Source organism: Diabrotica undecimpunctata, chromosome 9 (genome assembly GCF_040954645.1).
Source record: "Diabrotica undecimpunctata isolate CICGRU chromosome 9, icDiaUnde3, whole genome shotgun sequence".
In the NCBI taxonomy this organism is placed as follows: Eukaryota; Metazoa; Arthropoda; class Insecta; order Coleoptera; family Chrysomelidae; genus Diabrotica; species Diabrotica undecimpunctata.
The window spans coordinates 85,635,530-85,653,913 of NC_092811.1; the positions used below are offsets into that span (position 1 = coordinate 85,635,530).

The window sequence follows — 18,384 nt, forward strand, 5'->3', positions numbered from 1 at the left end:
GTAGCTAACTTTTGCAATTATTCTTATTGCTTTTTTTTGTTTGTATTTTTTTTTATAAATATTGTTAGGGCATTGCAAGAGTTTCCTAACAGAATAACACCATAGCTTAATGAATGGAAAAGAGAAAAGTACGTTATTTTCAAGGTATCAACACTTGTTAAAATCTAAATGACCTGACGACGGATCTGTCGTCTTTGGAACGACGCAAGTATGGCTTGGCGACAGCTTGTCGCTAAGGGAAGATAAGTAAGAAGTCCCGTTACTTCTTAACGGAAAGATGGTAAAACCAACCCTCCTCCGGCAAACGCATTCTGTTTCAATTCATCGAAGTAACAACATGTAGTATAATATTATAATATTAATATATTTGTAATATTTTTTATTTTCATTACAAACAATTAAGTTTTTTCATATTATAACGTTTGCGTAGAAGTATTAAATAGTTTAATTCACGGTCTTGTGTTCCGTACTAAAACCACGGGAAGTCCAAATAATATTTAGCAACAAGTAACTGGAAGAATTCAAGATTTCCGTTTTCCACTAAACAGTTACACAACACACTGGTCCTTCGATTTGGATGCTTGCTGCTTTGGAAATACGAAATATCAAAGGTTAGTGCTTTTCCTTTTACCATTATTTCATTTTTTTACATTTTCACATGAGATTTACATTTGATTTGTTTCAATTCGGTGGAAAACTACTTCTATCTTAATTGTTTGTTATTAATCACTATTTTGTACAACATACGAAACATTTATTTGATTATTTTACTTGGTACACGCGGTGGTGTGGTATTACAGGGTTTTATTCCTTATTTTACATTTAAAAATAACTAATTTGATTTTTTTTTAAATAATTTCTGCATTCTTACACTACATCACTCAACATATATATATTTTTACATCCTATTTGGATGTATTTAGTATAATTTGCTATAATTTACATACACTTTTGGGTTCTATAACCAATACGGTTCGTCATTTGCGACTCGTAATCACACCTTATCGTCATTTCTACATCCTTTCTGGATAGATTTGACATATTTTCTTAATTTACAACTTTTGGGTTATATTTACCAACCGATTAAGCTTTCCAACGATTCGGGCACGCTTTATAACTAAATAAAGCTACATCTAAATCACTTTAATCGTTTACACATTTTCTGCTATTTTATTACAGCAATTTTATTATTTTATATTTTTTAAGCACAAAAATTTACATTTAGTTACATTTTCATTTAACACACAAGTTAAAATACTTAACATTGTACCTTACTTATTTTAAATTTAATAAATTTACTTGTCACTATGGCTGAAGCTGCTCATAATGCTAAAATTAAACGCACTTCAATTAAGGGCACTTTAACTCGTTTCTCGAATTATTTTAACTCTGTCAAAGAGTTACCTGCAACTGAAATTAACTTTAGGGATTTACAGTTACGCCTTGAGAAAGTTGAGAAGCCCTATGACGATTTTGATAATGTTCAATCAATTATTGAGGCTGATGACCCAAACTACACTACAAATGTATCTACTATTCATGACAAGGAACGAGCATCTTTTGAAAATCCATTCTTTTCTATCACTGGCCTAGCTAGAGAACTTCTTGCCAAACTTTCGACTCCTCCTGCTGGTCAGATATCCCAATCATCTACACCTTCCACAAGTGAAGTTAACATTTCTCAACAAAATATACGTTTACCTACCATTAATTTACCTTCGTTTGAAGGCGACTATGACACCTGGTTATTTTTTCGAGACACTTTTAACTCTATCATCCACACAAATTCCGAACTTTCGAACATACAAAAATTTCACTATTTGAGACTATCCGTAAAGGGCATTGCTGCAGACACAATACGCAATCTAGATATTTCTGATGCAACATATGCCACAGCATGGTCACTTTTAACGGAAAGGTTTGAAAATAAACCACTTCTGGTTAATAACCACATCAAAAAGCTCTTCAATTTACCCAACATTTCTAGAAACTCACATAATGATTTGCGAGCCTTATTAGACGGTTTACAACGACATCTACGATCTCTTGAATCTTTACAAATAGACATTACAGGTTGGGATCTTCTTATTATCTACTTAGTCACTACAAAATTGGACAACACATCTCACCGCGAATGGGAACAATCGTTGAAAGATAACGCTACAAATTTACCCACATTAAATGAGCTCACAGAGTTCTTAAAAGGAAAATGTAGAGTTCTGGAATCTCTTAATAATCGCGATGATAAACTCCGCACCAAAGCAAAATCTTTTGTATCTACGAACAATAACAGCAACACTTTAAATTGTTCATTATGTTCACAGAATCATCTTATTTATTCTTGTCCTAATTTTAGTAAATTACAGCCAACCTCTCGCTTAAACGAAGCAAAACGTTTAAAACTTTGCATCAATTGTTTACGTTCTGGACATCCTACTAAAAACTGCAAATCTTCTGGCTGTCGCAAATGTGGCAAACCTCATCATACGCTTTTGCATTTTCATAATTCTATTCAGAACACTCCAAATTTGGAAGCATCATCTTCTCAAATACCTTCCAATCAAACTACAAACTCCTTAACAACTCACAACCATTTTGCTAGTTCGTCACAAATTTTACTGTCTACTGTTTTAATTAAGGTCTTTGACTCCAAAGGCAACATGCATGAAGCTCGTGCACTGTTGGACAGTGGTTCGGAAAGTAATTTCATTACTCAACGTTTACTTAATATTTTGAAATTACCCACAACTGCAATTGATTTTTCTGTCTATGGCATAAATCAAACAAATTCTGTGGTTCATCTTAAAACTTCTCTTACCTTCAAATCAAATACAATCAACTTTACACGTACAATTTCTTGTTTAGTGATGCCTGAAATAACTGGAAGACTGCCTTCTGTCACACTAAACAGGGAATCTCCAAACATTCCCTCTAATGTTACACTCGCCGATCCACACTTTAACGTTTCGTCTCCTATAGACATTTTAATCGGTGCAGACACATTTTGGGATCTTTTATGCGTTGGTCAAATTAAGCTTTTACATGGTCAACCAACTTTACACAAAACCAAGCTTGACCGGATTGTATCCGGTCCTATACCTTTTCTTTCTCGTAACAAAACAAATTGTCACTTTTCTAGCAACAGAAATCTCGAAAATCAGTTACAGAAATTCTGGGAACTTGAAGAATTTCCAAAAACCAAGTTCTTTTCTGAAGAAGAACTTCAATGTGAGAAACACTTTAAAGAAACTACTTCCTTTGATTCTACAGGCAGATTCATTGTCTCTCTTCCTTTAATGTTACCTCTATCAAATCTTGCTAATTCAGAGATTTCAGCTACCAAACGTTTTTTCTCTTTGGAAAATAAATTAAACTCTAACCCAACTTTGAAAGCAGATTACACTCAATGCATCAGTGAATACTCATCATTAAATCATATGTCTAAACTTCCTCCAAATTTAGTATCTCATCCAGACTTCTTTCTTCCTCATCATTGCGTTTACAAAGGTAACAAGATTCGTGTCGTATTTGACGGATCTGCTAAAACTGACACTGGCTTTTCGTTGAACGATATACTTATGGTAGGTCCTACACTACAAGACGATCTTTTTGCTATTATTTTACGTTTTCGGAAACACAAATTTGCTTTAACTGCTGATATCGTTAAAATGTATCGACAAATTCTTATAAAGAAAAATCAGCGTTGTTTACAAAAAATATTGTGGCGATCTGATCCAAATTCATCTATTGAGACTTATACTCTAAATACTGTAACTTATGGCACTGCTTCCGCTAGCTTTTTAGCAACGCGATGTGTGCAAGAAGTAGCTCACATTTACTCTGACAAATTTCCTGATATTTCGTCTATCATTTTACGCGATTTTTACGTGGACGATCTCCATACCGGTGCTTCCACCTTAGACGAACTTAAACGTATTCAATCTCTAACCACTGAATTACTTTCAAAACATGGCTTTCATTTAAGTAAATGGAAATCAAATTCAACCGAATTAAAAATCGATAATATAGATAACACTCCTTTGGACATAGGTTCCAATGAAACTGTCAAAACATTGGGTCTCTTTTGGAATCCCAAATTAGACGTTTTCTTCTTTAATGTTCGACCTACTGCAAACAATTCTAGGATTACTAAGAGACGCATTATTTCTGCAATTTCGAAGATATTTGATCCTCTTGGTCTCTTAACAGCAGTTACAATAACCGCTAAGATCATTCTACAAGACTTATGGCGTCTAAAAATTTCCTGGGGTGAAGTTGTACCCATGGATATTCATACAAAATGGTCAAATTATCAATCCCAATTAGTCAATCCTAATAAATTACAATTCCCTAGATATATTACTGTTTCAAATTTTACATCCATACAATTACATGGATTTTCCGATGCGTCTACTGCAGCATATGGTGCTTGTATTTTTATTCGTTCCTTAGATGCTCAAGGAAATATAAGTTGTCATTTATTCTGTGCCAAAACCAGGGTAGCTCCTTTGAAACATATTCTTACAGTTCCCCGACTTGAACTTTCTGGAGCCCTACTCTTATCTGAATTGATGGACAAAGTAAGGCAATCACTACAAATTAATTTTGATGAAATTGTTTGTTGGTGTGATTCCAGCATTGTTCTAGCATGGATCAATACATCTCCCAACTTGTTAAAACCTTTCGTTGCGAACAGGATTTCACAGATTCAATCGTTGACTAATTCTAATTCCTGGAGATATATAAACACACAGGAAAATCCTGCAGATTTATTGTCACGTGGTATTTCACCTACGGCACTACAAAATTCCGATCTATGGTTTCATGGCCCTCCATGGCTTTCATTGTCTGAAAATTTCTGGCCTCATCAACCCTTCAAACAGGTTAAAATTCCTGAACTTCGATCTTCTGTTAATCTATCCGTAAGAATTTGCATGAATCTTTACCAATTTAACATGTGAAGAAATTGCCTGTTCTCTGACTTGTCTTATTCGCATTGTGCAAAATCAGTCTTTTTCTGAGGATTTCACACATCTCAAAAAACATGGCAAGGTCGATCATAAAAGCAAACTTCTCACCCTGAATCCTTTTCTTGATCAAGATGACATAATTCGAGTTGGTGGAAGAATTCACAACGCTGACATCTCATATGAGAGAAAGCATCCCATCGTAATTCCACAAAAATATCATTTTACAGACATACTTGTACGGCATGAACACATGAAATTACAGCATGCTGGTCCACAGCTACTTTTATCTTCCTTGCGAGAGAAATATTGGCCTCTCAATGGACGCTATGTCATTAGAAAGGTTGAAAGGTTGCAGAAACTGCATCACATGTTTCAAGGCAGCTCCAAAACTCGAAACTTATTTAATGGGTAATCTACCTTCTTCACGTCTTACTCCTTCACGACCCTTTACGCACTCGGGACTTGATTATGCTGGACCTTTTCTTTTAAAGGACCGTCTTACGAGGAACTACAAGACTATTAAGGGTTATGTAGCACTTTTTATTTGTCTGGCCACAAAGGCTATACACTTGGAGGTTGTGAGTAGTCTGACTACGGAATGCTTTATAGCAGCTTTAAGACGCTTTACTTCTCGACGGGGTAAATGCGCTTCTATTCTTTCCGATAACGGGAGCACCTTTAAAGGTGCCAACAATAAACTTTCCAACTTTCTCAAGACTAACAATTCTGCCTTACATGACACACTCTCTTCTGAGGGTATCGATTGGAAATTCATTCCGCCGCGTTCACCTCATTTTGGTGGTATCTGGGAAGCAGGGGTAAAATCGGTAAAATACCTCTTAAACGAGTAATTAGCAATACGGTTCTCTCCTATGAGGAGTTTTCCACTGTTTTGATTCAAATTGAAGCAATTCTCAATTCCAGACCTCTTTTTCCTATGTCTAATGACCCCTCAGACCTACTTCTTTTCACACCTGCACATTTTCTGGTTGGATCACCTCTCACATCAGTTCCTGACCGCAATCTGTTAGATGTTATGGAAAACAGGTTGAGCAGATTTCAAAGAGTGCAGCAAATGGTGCAATGTTATTGGACACGATGGTCCAAAGAATACGTCTCTTCTCTTCAGCAACGCGTCAAGTGGAAGAAACAATGCAGTTCCCTTCTCAAGATTGGTTCCCTAGTACTTGTTAAAGAAGATGGACTGGAACCTCTTAGATGGACCTTAGGTAGAGTAACTGACATCCATGCCGGCAGTGACGGAATTGTGCGTAGTGTAACGCTAAAAACAAACTCTGGCGTATACAAACGTCCGGTTGTGAAGTTATATGTACTACCGAACGAAAATCAACTTTAGTTTTTCATATTAACTTTTGGACATTATACATTTGAGTTTTTTGAACCCCCTTATGGCGTTCAAAGGGGGCGGCTTATGTTAAAATCTAAATGACCTGACGACGGATCTGTCGTCTTTGGAACGACGCAAGCATGGCTTGGCGACAGCTTGTCGCCAAGGGAAGATAAGTAAGAAGTCCCGTTACTTCTTAACGGAAAGATGGTAAAACCAACCCTCCTCCGGCAAACGCATTCTGTTTCAATTCATCGAAGTAACAACATGTAGTATAATATTATAATATTAATATATTTGTAATATTTTTTATTTTCATTACAAACAATTAAGTTTTTTTATATTATAACGTTTGCATAGAAGTATTAAATAGTTTAATTCACGATCTTGTGTTCTTTACTAAAACCACGGGAAGTCCAAATAATATTTAGCAACAAGTAACTGGAAGAATTCAATATTTCCGTTTTCCACTGAACAGTTACACAACAACACTTGTAACAAGTTTTAATTGTTTGAGTAAAAATAAGGCACTAGAAAGTTTAACCTTGAGATGGTCAATATGGTTATACCATAAACAAAACAAAGTCATTAACATATATTATAAATAATAGAGGGCCCAGAACTGATCCTTGTTGAACTCCATGCTTTATCTGCTTAAATTCGGAAAGAGAGTTTCCATACTTGACTGCTTGGTATCTATCCTTTAGATACGATGAAATTAGTTCCAAATGAGAATATATGAGAATAATAGTCGAAGGCCTTTGAAAGATCACTCAGCGTTATGTCAGAGTGATATTGCTTCTCAAGGCCATCAACTATGGCACTCATCACATCTAACAGTGCATATGTTGTGGGACGATCCTTTCTAAAACCATGTTGTGAACTAGTAAAAAAGTTATTTGTCTCGAAGTATAAGAGGCTTCTTTAGAATTTTTTCGATTATTTTACTGAATATCGAACCGATGGAAATTGGTCTATAATTGTCTACAAGGTCACGATCGCCGTTTTTAAAAATAGGAACAATCTTGGAGTATTTATGAAGTATAAATGAAGTTGGGAATATCCCGATTGAAAAAATACTATTAATGAGATGTGTTAAAGGTTTAGTAGTTATTTCACTAGGGCTTTTGAGAAAAGATGCGTTTAGCTCATTAGTATCCAAACAATTTGAATTTTTTAATGTTTTTATAACTGCGGATACTTCTTGTTGATTGGTTTGAGACAGAAAAAATTAATTCGATGGAGCTGAAAATTTTTGATAGTTCAAAATTGTGTCGTCTGGTGTATTTGGAAGGGATTTTATAATATTCTCAGCAATGTCAACAAAAAAGTTATTCAAAGAGTCCCAAGATATGCTGGTTGTTGAATTATGTAAACTATTTGTTTTAATCCGCTCATAGTTATTTACCTTCAAATACGTCTTGGATCTACTCTTTGAAGTTAATATCAATTGATCATATGCCAGCTTTTTCGTTCTTTTCAGCTCAGCATTGTAATGATTTTTATATCTTTTATATTTACTGTAATGTACTGGGTTTTTTGGAGAATCAGCATGTATTTTATATGTTTGCAAATGATTTCTCATATTTTTTTAGTTGTCATTAAACCAGTTTACCGGACATCTTCTGTTTTTGATAACCAGTTTTTTTACTGGAAAACATTGCGATACTGCAAGATTATAATTATCTATTAGAAACGTTGCTGTAACAATTTTTTCAATTAATATATGTAATTTACATGTTCCAGTCTAACACGGATAAAAAGTTCCGCATTTTTAAGATATTCTTCTGCGTAAAGACTCTAGTGCAAACACTTGACTTTTGCTGAATTGATGTTAAGCTTATACTGATATACTGGCCACGGTGATCAGAGAAACAAGGTTCAAGAACATTTGCCGAAACCGATCTTCTTCAACATTTGTTATAATATTGTCTATACGAGAAGCAGATGCATCAGCAATTCTAGTCTAGTCATGGATTGTTTGTTTTATTCCAAATGATGATATTATAGAAGTTAGCTCACTAGTATTTACCGTTTTCGCAATAAAATTAATATTAAAATGGAACCTGATAAATTTTCGAAATTTGTAAAAAAGACTTAAAATCGTTACATTTAGTCGATCTATACACTGCCAATACAACCGTGTTAATATCTTGTAGAACAATTCCACAAAATTCAGATGTTGAAAAAAATCTGAAAAAATGAAAGATGAAGTTTCTGATCAAATATACAAAATAAAAAAAATAAGTACTTTTAGCCATCTCCAAAAAAGTTATAAGCTCTTAAAAAATGAATTTTTAGGTTATGTACACTCAACCTACATGTCTAAAAAAGACAAGTTTTGTAAAAGCCTCAATTAGGCGTGTGAATTTTTAAAAATTTTTGAATTTATTGCAACCTACCGAAAAAAAAAAATACGAAAAAATGACGTCTTTGGGATAAGGAGTAGGGGCTGGCGGGCTAAAATTGCGCTGTCTTATTTTTTAATTGCATAAAACGTAAAAAAATGAAAAAACCCTAAAAAAGAGTTGTTTGGATTTTTGAAGATGGTGCACCATACCCCAAAATCTGAAAAAAAATTTCGGAACAAATAACAGGCAAGTTTTGTAAAAACCTATACATGTAAATTTTTTGAAATTTTGCAAATATGCAAAGTGGTTGCATCTTGCCAAAAAAATAAAAATGAAAAAATTACGTTATTGGTGGCAGAGGCGATACAAAGGAGTGAGGGCATTTCGATTAACTTAACGGGGGTACCTTTTTGGGTGTAGTGGCGAAAAATATGATATAATATATTATATTTTGTACCCTAGGACGAAAAGGAAATACAAGCTGTATTACAGCTGTAATACAGTTATAAAGCACTAGCTTATAATAGGAAATGAGTCTTGTTCAAAATATTTCCCACATTTCCATGCTGGCTCACAAATCAAGAAAGGTAATATCAATAATAAAAATAAATAAGCAAAAGAAACCAAACCTTCGAAGAGTTGAACTGGATGAAGTTTCTATCGCACAGGCATAAATAAATATGGTAGACCAGTGATGATACATCAAATGATTTTCAAAGAAGAATACGAAATGAGGAAGGAAATATATACCCAAAAAATGATACAATTATTAACCAAAGTTTAAAAAAAAAGATGGGAAACTAGATCTAATAATAGGGATAAGTAAAAACTTGAAACAGAAACAAGAAAATTACAGAACCAACAAAAAAATAAATTGTACAAAAGATAAGAAAGATAATAGAAGAAAGTATATTATTGAGAAAAGAATATTAAAAAATAAAATAATAGAACGAAGATATTAAGAGATTGGGATAAACAAACAGTAGAGTGGAATGGTTAAAAAGGGGAAAAGGAAAAATACTAAAGTAGTGTTAGATTTGAAAATAGATCCTGAAGATTAAGCAGAACTAACAACACTTAGCGCACTTCAATGTGCGCTTAACCACTCTTCCACTCGACTTAAGAGGTCTATTGGGGCTAATCCATAGGTTAAAGTTGTCCCTTTAGCCCAGCCTTTTTAACAAAATCTATTATGCCTTAGGTGATACTTCTACGAAGTTATAGCGATCTAGTTGATAATGCTTAAATGTAGTAAGTCTTATCCTGTATAACCCTGAGCAGTTGCACAGCACGTGTTCCGCCGTCTCGTCATCAGCCTGACAGGACCTGCAATAACCTACGATAACACGCAGATTGCTCCTATTCATATCTAGTAGATCTTTAGATCTCTTTTTCTGAATATATACCAATTTTTTCTGATGCTAATAAAGGCCTAAATGTTAAATGCGACAATGAATTTTTCTTTAACAGGATTGTAGTAACGTCTTCTGATATAATAGATATGAGTTTAATGTTAATATTTCCAGAAAATAATAAAAAATTCTCATCCACCGCTTTGTTCTGTAAGTAGACTCAGTAAACTGTGTAAGCTTTAATCTCTTTCACGGTAAGATTAAGAGTCAATCCACATTGACCAGCATATAAGTTAAACTTAGTATATATATTCAGGGATTCTACAGTATTCACTGCCTTCCCTCGCTCAATCGTTTCCATCTCTCTCTATTGTCGCATTCTCCATTGTTTAAGCCTCTATTACTTACAGCATCTTCTCAGGCATTCCATTTCTTTTGCTACTATCTTACTGCTGTTTTTCTCGTTTTAAATCCAATTTTCAGCTTCATATGTCATAATACTTCGCACTAATGTTTTATAAATCTGTGTTTTTGTCTTCATATTTAGGTGTCTATCCCACCATACTGAGTTAAGTTGTCGGATTGCTGTTCTTGTTTGTCCTAATCTTTATGTAATTTCTTCCTCTTTTGTTGTCTTTTTCGTGATTATAAACCCCAAGTATTTGAATTTATCTTTTCCTTTGATTGTTACGTTGTCGTCAATCTATAGATCTTCTATGTCTTCTTCACTTGTACATAGGTGCTCTGTTTTCGCGAGATTATTATCTAGGCCAGCCTTAGTATATTTTTCTTGTAGTTTCTTCATCATGTAACTGAGGTCTTCTTGGTCTTGTGCAATTACTACTTGATCGTCTGCAAAGCTTAACGTATATAGGTATTCGTTTCGTATCGGTACTCCCATGCCTTCGCATTTTTTCCCATGTAGTCAAGGCTTTCTCTAAGTATATTTTAAATCAAATTTAGTAAATCTGGTTATTCCAAACAGTCTTTCAAAATGAAAATCGTCGTATTATTGAGAAGTTATGGGTAATTGTCTCCAAGTTATTTGTGTTAGAGCAGGTTCCTCTTTACCTCTCGATGATCCTGAAATATTTTCACGTGACAACAAAGTAACCGTTTGTTGAAGGGTTGTACTTTGTCGATTATTTTCAATGATGAACTTCTGACATACGAAATTTTTTGTTGTGTTGTCGGGCGCAAGAATGAATGAAGTGAATCGTTTGCCTATACGTTAGCATACTGTGAAAAATTGACCATGAGAAAAACACTTATTTCTATATTTAGTTACCAAACATTTAAGGATTGTCCTTGTGATTTATTATCGTCATGGTGAATTTAAGGCGAATCAAATATTAAACTTGTTTAAAGTCGAATGTAATATCGGTTGGTATCATCTGAATTTTCGGAATGAAAACTTTCTCATTCATAAATTTTCCTTTGAGGATCGTCGCGTATATTATATTTTCACACCGATAAGTCAAACCGATGGAACAAGAAATAAGTCCTGCTTTCAAAAGAAATTATAGAAACGAAGTTATACGAAAAATTAACTTACATATGGATTTTTATAATATGTCTTAGTGAGCTAGTTCCAATGAAATAGAAAGACTAACTTCAGTTCTCTCTGCAGTTTCCAAAAATTGCAAAAAAATTGTTTTATAAAGTGCAAGTTTTTTAAATTGGCAGAAATTATATCAGCTGTATAAAATAAAGAAAACCCAGAACTCGATAAAATAACGGATGAAGATTTTGCAAGATTTGTTTGTTCTAACAATAATTGATCTATTTTTAAGTTTTCTGGATAGCCACTCAAAAGTAAATTTTTCGAATTATTATAATTTAGAACAAAAAAGAACTAATCTTTTAAATAACTAGAAAATCAGGATAAGATTACCCATTTTTTCTTCAAAAAAAATTAAGTAATTTTCCTGTATGTATATTAATAAGAAAATATTTACATATCTACAGATACAGACAAGGTAACTTGGTTTTTTAACATACGTAATTCTGTATTATTGACGTGAAAAGACAAACAATCACACCCATAATGTATGTATGTATAACAGTGGCGGCCGGTCAGGGTCGGCAGTGCCGACCCACACCTTTATATATATTATAGATTTTTTTAATATATAATTTATTCAGTATTTCGACAATTAATTGTAGCAGGTAATAAGTTGATCTTATTTGTTTCAGTGAAATAAAAAAAATATCTGTGAGATAATAAAGACTAAATTTTATTCATGGTTTTTAAAATAATTCGACCAGTTCGACCAGACTAAATTTTATACATGATTTTTAAAATGATTCGTCCAATCTGAGCGTTAAGTTATTCCTGCGTAAGACACTTTTAAAATTAATGATCCAAAATTGGAGACATGCATCCGCCTGTGTGAATTCTTAAAAAGACACGTTTCCGGGTTTCGGCATGCCGCTCCCAAGCTTAATGATTTACAAGTGAAAATCAGCGAAATATCAGTTGATGAGCAACCAAACATACTATTCTCCCCATACGCATTTAATTGCTCAGTACCGCAAATTCAAATTTGCCGATGCTTCATTTGGATTGGCCGCAAACTGTACCTTGCGAGCGATGAAATGTTATTTCGGGATGGATAAGTACTTAAGAACTTAAGGAGTGAAGTGATATTAAGTGCACGGACTGGCTTTACTTTCTGGGATTTACTTTTGTTTTCTAAAGTAATACTGTGATACGTTAGCACTGCCGTAAATAGTTAGAGGTTAAAGGGTTTTTTGATATATTAGAAGTTTTTTTAATGAAAGTGTAAACAAATTCAGGTAAGTTAACCTAAAACATGCAAGCTATGGGAGAAACTGTAAGTAAATTATATTTTGCAAAATGGATACGGTTTTCATGTATTCCATACCAAGAATAATTTTTTATTAAAAATAAGAGCGTCCTTTGCCTAAAATGTCCTAGCTTATAAATATTAGTGCGGGGGTAAGGAAAGTAATAGATCATTTTCAGATAATTGGTACAGCAAGTACTCATGGCTTACCGGGAGTGAAATAAAAAAACAAACTTTTCTGTTGGCCTTGCATTTTATTTTCGACAAATAGGGGCAAACATCAAAATCCGTGATGTGAATCTGGTTACGATAATTTAAAGGAATTATTTAGGGCTTTACAGAAACATATTTTGAAAGATCATATATACATGATTAAATTAGATATATTTGGAAAACAAAATATCTGTGTTTCATTAGATAATGCCATTAGAAAATTGTAAAAAATGATCACCCAGTTTTACGTCGTTTAATTGATATTGTAATTTTTTTAAGTTGTCAGGAATTATCATTTAGTGGACACGATAAATCGGAGCAATCGTTAAATCAAGGTAATTATAAAGAACTAATAAAAATGTGTAAGAAATACGATTTGGAATTTTCTAATTTACTTTCTGATTCAAAGACATTTAGCGGTGTATCTAAAACAATCCAGAATGAATTAATAGAATCAATTAATTACATTTTGAGTTACGTTATTGAATCTGAGACTCAGAAAACTATTTTATTTTCACTAGAAGTAGATGAAACTACCAATATATCATGTCATTCACAATTATTAATTGTTGTTCGATACGCGTTACGTGGTAATAAGTAAAAGCCATAAAACAGAATATATTTTTGGTGTTTTAAAGGTCAGATTAAAACTTTTGATATCAAAAATAAATTGGTGGGGCAAACTTATGACGGCGCTGCCGTGATGTCTGGTGAATTGAATGGTCTCCAGACAAAAGTTAAAACTATTGCACAGCAAGCTTTATTTGCTCATTGTCATGCGCATAGAATGAATTTAGTTTTGCAGGATACATGTAAAAAAATTAAAGAATGTCGCCTTTTTTTATCAGCGGATTTGCTTCCTTTTTCTCAAGCTCGCCTAAATGTATTAATGTTTTACAACAGTTTGTACTTGAACATGAACTGTTTAGAACATTTAAAAATTTTGAATTGAACCTTATGGCAAGTGATACCTCGTTTGAAAAGTATTGAAAATACCTATTCAGTCATAATAATTTTGTTTGATTCTAAGCTCATTTTGATAAATAAATTAAATAAATACTAAAATTGTAGCTTCTCATTTAATTAATAAATATTTAACAACCAGTTCTTATAGTAAGTGTTTAAAATGTGCTTTATCTACTTCCTGGAAATAATGCATCCTATTTCCAAACTCTTGCCGTACTCGTTCAAATGTGTCGGAGGAAATTGCCTACATTCTTCAACAATTAGTTGTTTCAAAATGTCAATATTATCAGCTGCTGTAGCGTAAACTTTAGATTTCAAGTATCCTCACAGAAAAAAATCTAATGGTGTGAGGTCCGGTGACCGAGCTGACCATTCTATCGTACCTCGTCGTCCAATCCATCTACCACAATATTCTCATCTAGGTGCTCTTGATCTTGAATTTTGTAACATCTCCAGATACACTTCACCGATTAATTTAGTATTGAGAAAAACAGGTCCAACTAGGTATGTGGTTTCCCAAAATAATTTCCCAAACATTTATTTTTTTTTTTGGAAATTGAGTATGTGTTTCACGAAAGACGTGGGGATTTGTGTGTGTTAACATTTCCATTGAGGGAAACAAATAAAGAAAATAAAACAACTTCGTAGAAAGAGAACAGTGGTAAAAGCGTACAATGGTAAAAGTTTTATAATTGTTCACGCTGGTTCTTCAAAAGGATTTGTTACTAAAACAGGTTTATTGTGATTAAATGGATAGGTGAACAATTAATTCTTAATTTAGAAAAGCCATCATTAATTGTGATGGATTATGCTCCATATCACAAGGTTATTTTAGACAAGTAACCTTTCACCGTTTCAACTAGAATGGAAATTATTACCTGGTTGGCAACAAACAAGATCAAGCATGACATAAAACTCACAAAACCTGAATTATTAAAAATCGCATAAATGAACAGAAAAGAGAATGTGTATATAATTGATGAGCAACAAAAAGAATACGGTCATGAATTGTATAAACTATCTCCTTATTGCTACGAATTCAATGTTATTGACTTAATTTGGGTAAAGTGCCATATTACAATAAGTATATTGGTGAGATGGACATTCTGATAGTGCTGTTATAAATATGTTAACAGAGGCACTAAACCAATATTACCCAAAAATTTTCTATTTTTCAGTTTATTATAAATAGGATTCTTATATTTGAATTTTCTTGTGTTAATTTTTGTACGTACATTTTGTTCAGTAACCTGTATGTAGTTTATTACATGTTTAGTCACTTTTTATGAAAAATACCGGTCACGAGTAGTAAAAACAGTATAAACAATGGTAAAACCAAAGTCAATAATTAATTCTGAAAACCATATTTATCACTGAATAAAAAAATGTTTTAGATGATGGAGTCCTAAGGTAGATATATATTCAGTTTTTTTTAGATTACAACCCATTTATTTGCTTATATGCAATGCCAAATGCAATAAATGAAATATAAGAGAAGTATAAAACCGTCCAATGTAATATTAGCCATTTTCTAATTCTAATAACCGGTTCACATATTTTGGTTTATTTCCTATAATACGTATGTTAACAAGATGCAAAGATCCAGCGAATCTGCTGCATAATTTATATACTAACACTAGAGTACCATTAACCCCACATTAATTTCCAATATTGTATAATCCATTGTTTGTAATAACCGATAATTCATATTACCCTGTAGCGATTGCACCATAAACCTATTACTCTGTACTCTCGCGTGTCATTTTAAAGGGACATAATAATAATTACTATTTAAATAGGAATAAGTCGCAATTAAAGGTTTAAATAAGTTAAAGTAACTTACTTTACCCTTTAATTGTGGCTTATTCCGATTTAAATAGTAATTATTTTAAAATGCCACAAGAAAATAGATTCAGAGCACAATAATAACAGTACCAAGTTAAAACTACAGTGAGTACGATTACAGTCGAACAAGTATACCTATGCTATAATTTGACTATTTGGGAGAGTGATTCATCGTTTAAACGCTGAATATCCTCAAATTTAAATATACACAGCGGCCCTCGAAAACTACCCGTTTTTTCAATTGCAATTTGCGTTTTCTCATAAGAAATTACACATTATATAAGTAGTATATTTATTTGTGCTCCTTTATAGAAAAATTTACCAGGAGTTGTCGTACAGTGTAGCCAATTCTTGTTCACAAGTAGTAATTATGATCATACAAAACCTGTATTCTTCTACGCAGCGATTATTACCGTCATAAAAATAACAAAAAACATGATTTTTTTTATAGTAAGAATTAAGCACAAAATTGTAATGAAATAAATTTTATTTATATGTTCCGTTTCGTTACATATTTAAATTTATAAAATAAAAATCAATATTTTAAAACATTATTTTCAATCGTTTGGCAACTTTGGAATTAGCGACGGAACTCCGTATCAATTCCGACCCACAGAAAGCCGTAAAACTAGTTTTTGCCTAACAAGTGCCCATTAAAAATCGTTCATTTACATTGGCGTTTCTGAGGGTAGTGCATGTGCTGCATTTTGTGAATATATTTCATGCGATAAGTTTGTGTTATTGATAAAACGTGTTATTTATAATACGAGTGTTACAGTTTGTCGTTTTATAGTAAATTTTTAGTTATATTCTGTGATTGTTTGGTTTGAGTTTTATTAGAGTTGGACGAAAAACCGAGTTGTTCCAAGAGAAGACAGCAAAATTCTAATGTTGATTCCAAAAATGAAAAGCCGCAAAAGAGACGGAAAATGTTAACGTCCGAAGAGAAGGTAATGATACGAAACGTTTATGAAGGAATTGTCGGCAGAAAAATGACATTAAATGTTAGCCAAGCTGTCGACATTTGTAGCAGTTTAACAAAAGTATCCGTTAGCTGTATTTATCGTGTACTTAAAAATACATCGGAAAATAAAAAGCAAGAAAAAGGTAAAACTAGAGGTAGGAAAAGCATTGTTTTGGATGACGAGACAAGGAATATTATACGTCGAAAAATTCATTCATTTTATTTTCGGAGTGAAATTCCAACACTGAAAAATATTTCTCAAGAGCTCGAAAACGATGACTCCTTACCCAAGATATCTCGTAGAGTCTTAATCAGGACCATGCGTGAAATGAACTTTCGATATGTAAAACTCAACAGAAAAAGTATGCTATTAGAAAAAAATAAAATTATTGTGCGGAGAAGAAAATATTTAGAAGAAATACGCAAAATTCGCAGCACTGGACGCAAAATATGTTATTTGGATGAAACCTGGATTAACGAAGGTCATACAGTTGGAAAAGTTTGGCAAGATTTAAATGTCAAAAGTAAACGCGACGCATTTATAGAAGGCTGGTCTACAGGATTAAAAGCTCCATCAGGAAAGGGACGGCGTTTAATCATCACCCATATAGGAAGTGATACAAGGTTCCTTGATGATGGTTTTTTTCAATTTGAGTCGAAAAAACAGGTGATTATGAAAGAAATTGAAAGGGAGGATTCAAAAATGGCTAACAGAAAAGGGGATTGCATACGAAGAATCAATGCTCAAAATTTAGCTACTTGACATTGCTCGGTTAAGGAAGAGTGAATATCTTAAATATGCTGTAGATAAAACTGCAAAAGATTATGTTGTCAAAGTTCTGCGTCTACCACCTTATCATTGCGAACTTAATCCCATTGAACTTATCTGGGCACAAGTGAAAAGAGAAGTAGCACGCAATAACAAAACGTTTAAATTAAACGAAGTTAAGGAACTTTTGATTCAAGCCATCCTCCATGTAACTCCAGAGCAATGGGCTTAATGTATATGCCACATAATTAAAGAAGAACATCGTATGTGGGAACTTGACACTCATATCGAAGTTTTTCTGGAGCCAATTATAATTACACCAGGTGGTGAAGATAATGACAGCGATAGCAGCACTGCATCTTCAGATTTATACAGCGAATAATATTTTCTAATAGTTTAATAAGAACATCAGCATAAAAAAACCAAAAACAAAAAAAAAACGAGAAGAACATAGTAAGTGTGTATAGTGTTTGTGTTTAAATAGAAACGTACAATGTTTTGTTACATCAAACATTATTTTTATTTTGTTTTTACATAATTTTATTTTGTTTTATAGGATTTTATTTTGTTTTGTTTTATACTGTTTGTGTTTTGTTCATTTTATTTAATAAGACAATATAGCTATTGGCGAACACCCATTTAAAAAAAGTAACGCGCCACAAGACATACCCCTGGGATGGGGTGGAAACTGTTTTAAAATTTGTTTTGAAAAGTTTTTTATAGCTTTTTGTTTCTGGCATTCTGTATTTTTAGGGGAATGTAGGGAATGAGCCACAAAACATTTATTCATATGTTT

The 18,384-nt window shown here is 33.0% G+C and overlaps 3 protein-coding genes across 6 annotated transcripts in view; 2 read left to right on the forward strand and 1 right to left on the reverse strand.

The window, feature by feature from the left end:
• Positions 1-18,384, reverse strand: part of LOC140450216 (phospholipid-transporting ATPase ABCA3-like) — a 314,982-nt gene that overhangs the window by 270,854 nt on the left and 25,744 nt on the right. The window lies entirely within an intron of this gene.
• On the forward strand, positions 1,308-4,961 carry LOC140451209 (uncharacterized). Its single transcript, XM_072544945.1, has one exon. The coding sequence runs from the start codon at positions 1,308-1,310 to the stop codon at positions 4,959-4,961; it is 3,654 nt and encodes a 1,217-aa protein (XP_072401046.1).
• Positions 5,234-5,821, forward strand: LOC140451210 (uncharacterized). Its single transcript, XM_072544946.1, has one exon. The coding sequence runs from the start codon at positions 5,234-5,236 to the stop codon at positions 5,819-5,821; it is 588 nt and encodes a 195-aa protein (XP_072401047.1).

Excerpts from the sequence above, each read along its gene's own strand:
- LOC140451209 (XM_072544945.1), top strand. The coding sequence starts at position 1,308 with ATGGCTGAAGCTGCTCATAATGCTAAAATTAAACGCACTTCAATTAAG.
- LOC140451210 (XM_072544946.1), top strand. The coding sequence starts at position 5,234 with ATGCTGGTCCACAGCTACTTTTATCTTCCTTGCGAGAGAAATATTGGC.